At 42.8% G+C, this 12,777-nt stretch overlaps 1 protein-coding gene across 3 annotated transcripts in view; it reads left to right on the forward strand.

Moving 5' to 3' along the window:
* The window catches only part of Abhd6 (abhydrolase domain containing 6, acylglycerol lipase), a 46,035-nt gene that overhangs the window by 14,686 nt on the left and 18,572 nt on the right, over positions 1–12,777 (forward strand). For all 3 annotated transcript variants that reach the window (XM_070018788.1, XM_070018789.1, XM_070018787.1), the window contains one exon: positions 5,772–5,914. In XM_070018788.1, coding sequence (XP_069874889.1) covers positions 5,796–5,914 — 119 coding nt within the window. In that variant the 5' untranslated portion in view covers positions 5,772–5,795. The remainder of the gene's footprint in view (positions 1–5,771; positions 5,915–12,777) is intronic.

The raw sequence follows: 12,777 nt of genomic DNA on the forward strand, positions 1-12,777 counted from the left end.
GGCCAACCTTAACCTGCTTGCTCCACAGTTTCAGTGAGATAGAGAAGAGGATTGAGAACAACCTATTAGTATAGTATTCTGTTCCTGCTCTCCTGTTGCTTCCACATAAGAGAATCTTTTCTCTGCATCCTTTTTATCTGCTAGTGTTTGCATGATTTTGAGGAATCATTGTTTCAGAAGTCAGTGTTGGTTAGACGAAACACTACCTAAGAGCTAGCTTATAATGCTTCCATTTCAAGGGAATAGGACTAAGCTGGCAGGTGACTTAAAAATTTTAAATAAAAAAAAATTAAAATACTGCCTGTTGAAACAGTACTGGAGAATGGCAAAGGACACCCATGAGGATGTAGAACTCTGAGCCTTGTGCACAGCGACACATAGTCCATTACTGCTCCAGAACTCTTTGCTAAGGTCAAGGTAGCATGAACTAAGGAGACCTAGAGGATTCAGTGAAGTTTAGGTCACCCCACCTCAAATTGTATTCACTGTTTTAGCCTCAGTGTTCTGTTCTCATCTTTGAAATGGAAGACATGCTTTCTGTTTTATAATAGTGTGAGATAAAATGGAAGGGTGCATGCCTGGCCCTGCCTGCGGAGGGTATCAGTGGATTGATGCCATTGCTCTTAGGTTTTTGGCTATGATGCAGGTATTTTTGTTGAGGTTATTGTTAAGGATCATCATTATTTTGAAGGGATCAAATTTGATGGGCTACGGGTAGGTGTCTAGAGAACGGCAGAGTTCCATGAAAATGTTCTCCATTTGGTTTATTCTTGGATTTTGCTTTATCAACTGGAGATTCATGTGTTGGAGCTTAAGATTCTCCAGTTTTCAAAACAAGTGAGCATGTTTAAAAGAGAATTGTGAAATGTCATGTCTGATTCCAAAATCCAGACTAAACTCTATTTCCCTTACGCAGTGTTTATCTGGATCCAAGTAATCTTTGTCCTGTGTTCAGACATAAAGGCACAACTTGGGTAGTGACAAGTGGAAGAGAAGGTCATGTGGCAGGTTGGGGCGGGGGGTGGCCTGTGACAATGGTTATACTGCCTGGTGCTGAAATGGCCAGATTCTTGTTGACATGACCTTACTTCACATTGCACTGCAGGACCCTGAGGTCCCTTGCCTCCTCCAATGGATACGAGGTGGGGAAATTAAGGCAGTGAACATTATCAGTACCAAAAAAATGCTTACCAGATACTGTCTTAACTTCTGGAACAATTTAATAGGAGACAGGATTCTTGAGATGACAAGCCAGGCCGTACTCTTTAATTGCCTGGCATAATTTCAGAAAAATTTGGTGTCACCAAAGTAGAACGGAGGGGATTTGGTTGAATATCCGTATTCAGTAGATGAGGAGTCCAAGGTCTTTCAGTCAGAGTGTGCAAAGGCCCCAACGGGAGGAGGAGCTGGCTGATGCCCCAGCCAGTGTGCAGGGGTCTGGGGAATCTGCCCCTTAGTGACAGCCATCCCCACATATATTATGATTCTCTGCAGACCTGTGTGTCACATACTTAGCAGCTTTAAGTGATTCCTTTTTATTCTTAAAATTAATTAGCATCTACATCATAACTTGAAAGTATTTGTTTGCCGGGCGCCAGTGTCTTGTGCCTATAATCCTAGCTATTCAGGAGGTTTGTGGTTCAAAGCCAGCCTTATCTCCAGTTACAGAAAAAGCTAGAAGTGATACTGTGGCTCAAGTGATTGAGCCGAAAGGAATGGAGGGACAGTGCCCAGGTCCAGAGTTCAAGTCCCAGGACTGGCATAAACAAACAAACAAACAAATAAATTAAAGTATCTGTTAAAATCAATGAAAGGGAACCGTGGTACTGACCAGCTAAATTGCTCCTGGAGTCCCCAGGAGAACTATTTAACATAGCTTCCTAGGGGAGAATGCAGTCATAATATTCAATGTGTAGCCTACGAAACTAGGAAAATGAGAGGGAGGGGTTGGGAGGAGAATGATGAGAGGGTGACATTGATCAAAATGCAGTGTTCTCATAAGCCGTGTTGGATCGTAACCCCTTTGTATGACTACTTAAAAGGAATAAAAATTAACAACAATTACACTATTCTGAGAGCTCTCTGACTGAAGAGAGATAATGATTGTGTGTGTGTGTGTGTGTGTGTGTGTGTGTGTGTGTGTGTGTGTGTGTGTGTGTGTGTGTGTGTGTGTGTGTGTGTGTGTGTGTGTGTGTGTGTGTGTGTGTGTGTGTGTGTGTGTGTTGGTGTTAGCTAAAGCTGTGAACCTTGAAGCATGGCTTAATTTTTTCCTCTTCCTGCAAAGCATCTTGCACACTGTCAGTCCTGTGGGTCTGTGGTCCTGGAAACACTTACATTCAGAACAAATTTTCTTATTTTCAGTCACTGGTGGTTCCTAGTTCACAGACTTCAGTTTTTGTGTCTCTAGCCTTCTCAGCATGTAGATTATTCTATTAATAAACCCCAGCAGAGCAGAAGAACTGCTTTCTAAAGAAACAATGTTGCAGAGATAGAAATAACTGTCTACTCTTTATCTGTAGATAAAACATTGCAATTGGAAAGTGGTTCTGTTTTTTTGTTTTGTTTTGTTTCAGCCAGGGCCTATCCTTATTTGACCTTGTCAGGAAAAGCCTGCAGGTTCGCTGGAATAAATCTAAACCTTGCTCCATTGATCATATTCTACATTTCTGCTGGTAAATGGAAGATGGATCCTGGTAGAACTTTCTTTGAAACATATGACATGCATACTTGCTGACAGGCACCCACAAGGCAGGGAGGTATCTTTCTAAAAACCATAATTTCAGTTCAGGGCTGTTATTTCCAGTGTCAGAGCCTTGTACACCTTTATCCTCTGGCATAAAATGTTCTAATTCCTAGTTAAGTGTTCTACCACTGAGCCACACCTCCATCCTCTGTACTGTGAATTTAATAGGCGACCCCTCCAGGGAGTTTTTGGTTACTGGAAGAAGAAAAGCATCAGATCTCTTACAGCATTCTTGGGAATCATTTTCCTTTACAGACAATTCAATAGCATTGGATCCATTTGTTAACTTTGCTTGTCATGAGTCCACTTCTACTTAGCAGGCACAGAGAAAGAACATGCGTGGTTATTCCTACCCCCAGGGTACAGTGAGAAACTGAGTCAGGCTCACTGGGACAGTTGTTCTCAGCAACTAAGCTCCCAGGAGGGCAGTTGAATAAGAAAAGAAACAAGGGTGCTGCTTAGGCCTGGGCAGAGAGAATAGGGTAGAATATGGCTGAGGAGTGTCTAACTCGCCTAGCCAAATTGGTTTCCCCTTTTCAACCTTGAGCACCTTGTTTGGCTAAGTCTCTAGGAGAGAGAACTCTTCATGGAGAAATCAGAGATAATGAATGTAGGCACCTAAGAACAAAAGGGGTTGCAAAGATTAAGAAGAGACCATTGGAAACAATGACATGAACTAGAGCTTGGCACAAGGGGTTTTGTTGCAATCAGAAGCCCATTTTTTAATCACTGTTGTACCAGCTGGGTGACCTGGATAAGTTAGTTAAGCTTTCTGAGCCACAGTTTTCTTCAAATTTATAAAACAGGGGAAGCAGGTATGGTGGGATCTGCCTGCCCTGGGCCACATGGCAGCCCTCATCTGTGTTTATGAGTCTTTAGGAAGACCTGGGAAAGCTACCTTTGTCTCTTGTTCCCCTTGCAGCTTCTTGTTATATATCACTTATATCTTAATGTCATATATGTATATTGGAAAGACAATATATTTAATTGGAAAGACTTGAAAAGTGGAAATCAAACCTCTTATCTACCCATGACACCCAGCTCTCTATTACCCACCTTAGAAATAGCCATGGATTATATCTGCACATCTGCCCAGCAGTACTGTCTGTGCACATGGTCCATGTGTACCTATATCTTCTTCTTCATTTATGTCTTAGAAGTTTTTGGTCTCCTTTTTATGTTTAAGAATGGCAATTCTAGGGCCAGAGGCATGATTCAAGTGGTTGAGTGCCTGCCTAGCAACTTCAAAGCCCTAAGTTCAAACCCTAGTACTCCCCTGGCCCTTGTATATATACACAAAGACAAATCTGAGTATGATTGCACATTCCCTGTTACTCTAGCACTGGTGGCTGAGGCAGGAAGATTCTGATTCAGGCCAGCCTGGGCTGCATAGTCAGATCCTACTTCAAGGAAAGAAAGGAAGGAAAGAGAAGAGAAGGGAAGGAAGGAAGGAAGGAAGGAAGGAAGGAAGGAAGGAAGGAAGGAAGGAAGGAAGGACAGAAAGAATGGGAGGGAGGGAAGAAAGAAGGGAAGGAGGGAAGGAGGAATGAGAGAGGGGGAGGGAGAGAGGGGAGGAAGGAAAGAAAGGGAAAGAAAGAAAAAGAAAGAGAAGGAAGGAAGGAGAGAATGAAGGAAGGAGAGAAGGAAAGAAAGAAAGAAAAGACCAGATGCTGGTAGCTCATACCTGTAATCCTAGCTATTCAAGAGATTGAGATCTAAGGATCATGGTTCAAAGCCAACATAGGCAGGAATTTCATGAGACTTGGAAGTCCATGGTTACTTGGAGCTGTGTCACAGACTTTTCTGCCAAGTCTGGCTTTATAGAGTAATCCATATATCTCAGCCTTCTGGGTAGGTAGGATTACAGGTGTGAGCCACAAAGCCCAGCTGATTGCCTTAGAAATTTATTTATTTATTTACTTATTTATTGCTGGTCTTGGGGCTTGAACTCGGGGTCTGGGTACTGTCCCTGAGCATTTTTGGCTTAAGGAGAGTCCTCTACTAATTGAGCCACAGATCTATCTTCTGTCTTAGACTTGGGATTTGCATATTTTTAAAGCCCAAGATCCTCCCTCAGGTTCCTTATTACATTTAGTTTAGTTTTTTAAATAGTCATCTGCACTAGAACATATTATATTAAGTGAGGTAAGCCAAGCTCAGAAAGACCAACTGTGCATGTTCTCTCTGATATGTGGAAATTAGATCAAAAATGAACTGGAATATGACAAATTATACAGGATTCTAGATAAACACAGAGAGACCAAAAGAGGGTACTCTAAGGGGAGAAACACAAAGGTACAATGCCTCAGTGCCTCTTCAGATTTATATAAAATAATATACATACTGAAATGAACTCCAAGATATGGAAACAAAACACTTTTTTAGAAAAGGTTTTTAGTTTTTGATGATTTTGTACTCGTTACCTTCTGTATGGTATCTTCATATGTATATCTTCGGGAGGGTGGGGCAGGGAGGGCACAGAACTCAAGGGAGAAAGAGTAGTAGTGAAGAGCTGGGAAGGTAGCTTAGTGGGAGAGTGCTTGCCTAGCATTCATGAAGCCCTGGGTTCGATTCCTCAGTACACAGAAATAGAAAAAGCTGGAAGTAGTTCTGTGGCTCAAGTGGTAGAGTGCAAGCAAAAAGAAGCTCAGAGACAGTGCCCAGGCCCTGAGTTCAAGAATCAGGACTGGCAAAAAAAAAAAAAAAGAGTAGTAGTGGAACTCATTGGACATTGATGAGAATGAATTATACAACAGGAGGAAGTGACTGGGAGAGGATGAGGAATCAGAAGACACTGTACAAAAGAAAATGTACTCATTACCTGACTCATATAATTGTAATATCCCTGTACATCACCTCTATAATAACAATATCGTAAATTATTTTTTTTTAAAAGTCACCTGTTTTGCTTCCTCCTGATCTGAATGCTTGCTCTGGAGCCTCCATTGTTCTTTTCTCCTTTGGCTTTTTCTCCTCCCTTTCTCTTGCGATAGTTTCAGTCCTTCCTCTGTCTTTTCTGTCCCTGCAGGTGTCAGCCAGCCCAGAGTGCAGGATGGATCTTGATGTGCTTAATATGTTTGTGATCGCGGGCGGGACACTGGCCATCCCAATTCTGGCGTTTGTGGCCTCTTTTCTTCTGTGGCCTTCAGCATTAATAAAAATCTATTATTGGTAAGTGAATAAGATCGATATCTGTAAGAATATCACCACCTTGTCATCTTTGTTTGTGACCATCACTTTATCATGAAATATTTCAAATGTATCAGTTGAAAGACATGCATCCTTTTCCAAATTTTGGAAGTGTTCTCAAAGTATTGATATAATTGCTTCTTACCAGGTAAAATAGCATGGCTCTGTGGGGGTGGGGGGTGGGGGTGGGGTTGGAGTTTGAACTTGAATGCTTGTGCTTCTACTATTAGAGTCATACTCCATCTCCTTTTTTCCTTAGTTTTTTTTTTTTTATTTAACTTTTTTTTTGTGCCAGTGCTGAGGCTTGAACTCAGAACCTCAAGCTCTTGCTCTGCTTTTGTGCTCATGGCAGATGCTCTTCCACTTGAGCCATGCCTTCAGTCAGCCTTTTTGCTGGTTCATTGGAGATAGGGACTCTGAGGCTAGTTTTGAGCTTGATCCTCAATTCTCTGCCTCTTGAGTCAGATTATAGGTGTGAGCCACCAGGTCCCAGATACCAAAGTTATTTTTCAAATAGTCTCAGTTTTGTAGGGGCTAGCTTTGGATTGCGGCGTGCCTTCGTTATCACTGGAATTACACATGTGAACATGTCTGGTTTGTTGGTTGAGACCTCGGAAGTGAGGGTCTTGATAACTGTTTTGCCCAGGGCTAGCCTTGAACTGTGATTCTTCTAGCTCCATATCCTGAATATCAGCTGAGTTTACAGGTGTGAGCTACCACACCAGGCACCACACAGACTCAGGTTTTAGATAGCATCTTTGCCTTTCAGGCTGTTACTGACTCTGTCACAGACAAAGATCATGAGTGCTTGTGAGAACTACTTTGTGCTTTCTTAGTAGCTGGCTTTTGACCAAAACATCAGAGATGTTCTGAGAGATGCATTGATATCACTGAACAGTGGTTTCCAAACACTCAGGACCATTGAGAGGCATATGCAGGACAGAATGCTTTTATGCAGCTATAGAACTGTTCATTACTAAAGGGACAAAAAAAAAAGATATTTCAAAAGTACCTGTCAATTTCATCCCACCTTATTCTGCCCTATGTGCACCGCACTTGCATTTTTCTTTTGGAAATGATATCAATATTACTATCGTAAGTGGAAAGTCTGCAATGCTTGTTACAAATAGTAAGTTAAGCAAGCCTATGCTACCTATTGTAATCCCTGTCCTCAAGAGAGGTTGAAGCAGAAGGAAGATCTTGAGTCTAGCCTGGGTGTACATATAGCCAAACCCTGTCTCAAGGGGGAAAATAAATAGTAAGTTAATATTAAAAAGTAAAAATAAGCACAATGACACTAAACAATTGCACTGTGTTCTAACCTAGATATTGTTGCCTATCAAAGGCTCTGAGTGTTTCCTTCTCGCTGCCAAGTAAACAAGAAGGGCAGCAGTCCTGACCAGAGCTTTCCCTTGATGAAATCAAGTCAATACTTGGAAAGGAAATAACTTTGGAAAAGGATGTGCTTTAGGTGACTTTTCATCCCAACATCCCTTTCCCAAATGAAATCTCCCCCTCCTGCCTGCCTCTTCTCTTCCCACCTCCCCCTTCGCCCCGCCCCCCAGTAATGTGCATCCTAAGATGGACCAGTCAGCCACCCTCTGTGCCATTGGGGAAAGCCGAGGAGATCTAGTGAGACTTGGGAAAGTTAGAAGGAAGTTGGACGCACTGGAGAAGATCCAGGAGGCTGGCGTGCCCTTCCTCTGCCCTCCTTTCTGGCTCTCTTTTGTTTTGCCAGTGTGGAATTTTCCGTCTGCCAGTCAGGCTGATCCTTAAAAAGAAGCTAATTGAGTAGAAGGCAGCTTTTCATCTTCCTCTCTCTCCCTCTCTTTTGGTGTCACCCCTCCCCTTTCCAGTGTCACCCAGGACCCATCTCTACATGGCCTCCTCTGTACTGGCGCATCAGGAGTTATATGCTCTGGGGCCAAGGTTCCTCGGTGGCCCCAGGCCATAAGGAGGTCAGTGGCAGTGTTCCTCCCCCACTTCATGGTCCAGAGCCAAGGCACCATGGACCCCCACACACAAATGGCATTTTATTAAGGAAATCAAGCTGGAGCAGAGACTCCAGCTCACTGATGTGGACGGTAACAGTGGGTATGATTCCATACAGAACTGTAATTATGTAAGGGCACTGCATTCCTCTCCCAGCCCCCCCGCCCCCCCACCTTCCCTGGGCTCCAGACGCTGTCAGAACCAGGATTTCTGAGGGATTTTGATCATTGATTTGTAAAGAGGCAGCAATAGTTTTCTTTTTTTTTTTAATTGAGTTCACATTCACCATGTTCAAGTGTACAGTGTGGTGATTTTAATACATTCCTGGTACTATCTGATCATTACTACTATACAATTCCCTAACTTTTATACTTCCCAAAAGAGACTCCAGACTCATTATCAGCCAGTCCCAGTTTTTCTCTTTCTTTCCATCTCCTGGTAGCTGCTAACCTACATTTAGTCTCTTGGGAGTTACCTAGTCCAGACACTTTATCTGGGGTGGGGGTGGAGTGTCATGCAATATGTAACTAACTATATTATATATGGCCTCTTTTGCTTCCATTAGTATTTCCAAAACTCATGTATGTTGAGTTGTATATGAGTATTGCATTCTTTTTTTTTTTTTTTGCTAGTCTTGGGGCTTGAACTCAGGGCCTGAGTGCTGAACTTCTTTTGCTCAAGGCTAGTGCTCTACTATTTGAGCCACATCGCCACTTTCAGTTTTTTCTGAGTAATTTAGTTTGTTTCCAGCCTTTTCTGAGTAGTTTATTGTAGATAAGAGTCTCACGGACTTTCCTGCCCAGGCTGGCTTGAGATCTCAGCTTTCTGAGTAGCTAGGATTTCAGGCGTGAACTCTAGTACCAGGCTGCATTCATTGTTGTGGCTGAACAATACTCCACCTATGTTTTGAGATGGTAGACACCTTCCAAAACTCACATTGAGATCTGATTCCCATTGTAGCAGTGTGGAGAGGGCTTAGAAGGCTGATTAGCTTGTGGGAGGGATTAAAGAACTTCTACTAGATTTCTTTTAGCTACTCCATGAGAGGAGGGAGCTTCTTGTGTTTTATCTTTTCTACACTTGCCCATTTGCCCTCTGCTCACTTTCACAAGTTGAAGGGGCACAAAGCCCTCATCATAAACCAAGCCAAAGCTGGCACCATGGTCTCACATGTCTTAGCTTCTAGAACCATGAACCAAAACAAACCTCTGACCTTTATAAATTTCCCAGTTTCAGGTAATTTGTTATAGCATCAGACAACAGGCCAAGATAGTGTGGTTATGCCACATTTTGATTATCCATGAAGCTTGTTGATGGTCATTTTGGGTTGTTTTCACCTTTTGGCTAGCCTGATAATGCTACATGGCAAATAATTTACTTTAAAAAATTTTTTTGTACTGATCCTGGAATTTGAACTCAGGGCCTGGGTGCTCAAGGTTAGCAGTCTCCCACTTCAGCCATAGCTCCACTTCTAGCTTTTTGGTAATTAAGTAATGATAAGACCCTCATGGACTTTCTTGCCTGGGTTGGCTTTGAAACATGATTCTCATATCTCAGCCTACTGAGTAGCTAGGATTACAGGCACGAACCCCAGATACCTGGCTAAATAACTCACTTTTGTAAAGCAAATAAAACCACCCCCAAACTAGAGAAACATGACCTTTTACTCTTTAATGTGATTGTTATGTTAATGTGATACAAATAGCTAAGAAACACATGAAGAAGCCAGGCATTGGTTGCTCAGGCCTGTAATCCTAGCTACTCAGCAACATATGATCTTGCTATGTTACACAGACTGGTATTAAACTCAAATGATTATCCTTACAGGAAGCTGGGACTACAAGTGTTTACCACCATGCCCAGTTTAATGCAAATGTTCTTAAAGCTTGCCCAGCTCAGAGCAGTGGTCCATGGACAAACACGTGCCTCTTTAGTTTTTTTTGAACTCAAACACATAGACCAAGAAGAAAAATCCTGGAAAACCTTTCGGATTATGCCAGATGGCATTGTCACGTGGGGGGATTATGATACAGTCACAGCATCCATGATGCCCCCGCAGAGAGCCGAGAGGAACCCTGGGAGTAGCTTCCTCTGCCACACTGAAAAGCACAGCCTGTTTCTTCCAAATCGCCTCATTGCAAGTGGCATTCACACCACGCTTGCCATCGACTGAGCAGCTTTTCCCTGAGTCACTTGTATTTCTTAATCGAAGCCACTCCAAAGGCCTTGTTTGCTCTGCTGCCCCTAATGAGCCTCTAGGTGGGGACTCGGGTCTAATCTTCAAGATTGCCACACAAACCGGAATCACCGGCAGCAGAAGCAGCCCTGCCCATGCCCCTCCCTCTGTCTCATACCTTGTCCCACCCCTACCCTGATGGAAGGATCCTCCTGTGCTGCTGGCTCCTCCTGGGAGCTTGCCAGCTCCTTAGGGACCAAGCCACTTCCAGCCTTCAAAGCAGATCTCTCCTGGAACATGGCCAGCCCATTTCAACACTGGTGTAGTCCTCTCTTGCAGGAGATGCCAGATGCTTCTCTTAGGGCTTTCAGAGGGCACAGCTGGAGTGCTGCGGTCACTGGGGTAGGGAGGGGGGCTTCCTCTGCCCAAAGGGGCAATTCTGACTTTCATTGTGTAATAAAAATAGCCACACTATTCACAGGATGAGTAAGACTTTGATTTTCTAAGTTTTTTTTTTTTTTTGGTCTTCCCAAAGACACTGGATTATAAACTCAGGATAAAATATCATAGCAAAGCAGGGTGGTTCATGCCTGTAATCCTAGCCACTCAGGTGTATGAGATCTGAGGATCACGGTTCAGAGCCAGCTCAGGCAGAAAAGTACATGAGACTCTTATCTCCAATAAGCCACTCTGAAAAGGTTGGAAGTGGCGCTGTGGCTCAAGTGGTAAAGGGCTAGCCTGGAGCACAGAGAGGCTCAGGGACAGTGCCCAGGCCCTGAGTTCAAGCCTCACGACTGATAAATAGCATAGTCCTTGGTTGACAGCCCTCCTGACACAGGGACATTAGTCCTACAATTACAAGGAACTGAAGTTGGCCAATAAGCTGAATGAGTTTAGCAGCTGAATTGGTTTCAGAGCTTCTAGATTAGAGCTAGCTGTAGCTGATGCCTTGATTTAAACTCCTAGTAACGGTGGAAGAGCATCCCCCACCGAGCTCTCCTCTTAACTATAGAACTGGGAGTTCATCCAGGATGGTTTTGACTCCTCAGCTTATAGAAATTTGTTTTATAGCAACAGAAGATGCAGCCAACTCATCTGTCACCTAATACTAAATTCCTTTGTTTTTCCTGAAGGTACCAGTCATTGGCTTGAGAGCCAGAATAACCTCAGCTTAACTTGATTTCATCTACAAAGACTTGTTTGCAAAATAAGCTACCTCAAGACCATAATTTTTTTAAAAAGAAAAAAATGTTTTCCTTCATAGTTCCCAGGTAGACATAAGTTTTAGAAAGATATAGAGCAACTAGAAGCTAGTATATAGAAGATGAGACTGTAAATTACTTCCTTTACTTTGGAAAATTATTTGACAAGATGACCCACTATTTTCTTTCCAACGGAAGTATTTATATTGGCCAAAAGACATGTTCAACAATATTTGGGGGCTTTCAGGAGTAGCTCCCATGGAAGAATGTGTGCTTCTCATATTTGAAGCCCTGGGCTCAGTCTCTAGCACCAATCCCCCCAAAATCATATCCACAGCAGCTTCATTCATAATACCCCAAAATGAAAACACTCGAATATCCATTAATATTATAACCGATAAATTGAGATATACTCATGCATGGAATGGGATATTATATATTTATGAAACAAAAAAGTAATGCTACATTCTACAACAGAAGGATTGATGCTCATGAGCATAATACTGAGCTAAAAGGACTAGGTACAAATGAGTATTCAGTGTATGATAAACTTACAAAATAGATTTAATAAAAAAAAAACCAAACCATCCTGGGAAAAGGCATGGAAGTTTGTGTAGGGGGTAGGATAGAGAGATATCTAAGGTAGACAGCTGAGTTACTCAGCATACTCCAGGTTCAGAACTGGGTGGCAGACACATAGGTTCATTTGTTGGGTCAAAATTTATCAGACTACAGTTGGGACACTTCTCTATATAATCAACTGAACGTTCCTTACCATTGACAATGTGGAGAAATTACACTCCTCATTTGCTGCTGATAGAAATATAAAATGGTATTGCCTCACAAACCCTTCCTGGATCTCTCCCTCCCTCCTTCCCCTCCCTTCTTCTCTCTCTCCCTCCATTTTCTTCCTTCATCCCTCTCTCCCTTCTTTCCTTCCTTCCATCCCTTCCTTCATTCCTTTGATCCTTCATTCCTTCCTGTCCTCCTTCCTTTCTTCTTCCTTTCCTCCTTCCCTCATTTCCCGTCTTCTTCCCTCTCTTCCTCTTTTTTTTTTTTTTTAAACTGGTACTGGGGTCTAAACTCAGAGACTTTGGCTTACAAGACAAGTGGGTTTTTGGGTTTGGGGTTTGTTGTTGTTTAGGGGGATTTTATTTTTTGCCTGTCTACTTATTCAAGGGACCTGGAGTACATAAACTCAACTGACATGGTGACTCATGCCTGTAATCTCAGCTACTCAGGAAGCAGAGGCAGAGGGATTAAGAATTCCAAGGCAGTCCAGTCAAAGTTACTGAGATCCAATGGCAATGACTTATGCCTGTAATCCTGGTTTCTCAGGAGGTCGAGATCTGAGGACCATGGCTTGAAGCCAGCCTGAGCAGGAAAATCTGTGATACTCTTTATCTCTAATTAACCACCAAAAAAAACCCCACAAAAACCCAGGAAGTGGCACTGTGACTCAAGTAGTTGAGCGC

Source organism: Dipodomys merriami, unplaced genomic scaffold (genome assembly GCF_024711535.1).
Source record: "Dipodomys merriami isolate MVZ:Mamm:240054 unplaced genomic scaffold, mDipMer1.0.p SCAF_13, whole genome shotgun sequence".
Classification (NCBI taxonomy): domain Eukaryota; kingdom Metazoa; phylum Chordata; class Mammalia; order Rodentia; family Heteromyidae; genus Dipodomys; species Dipodomys merriami.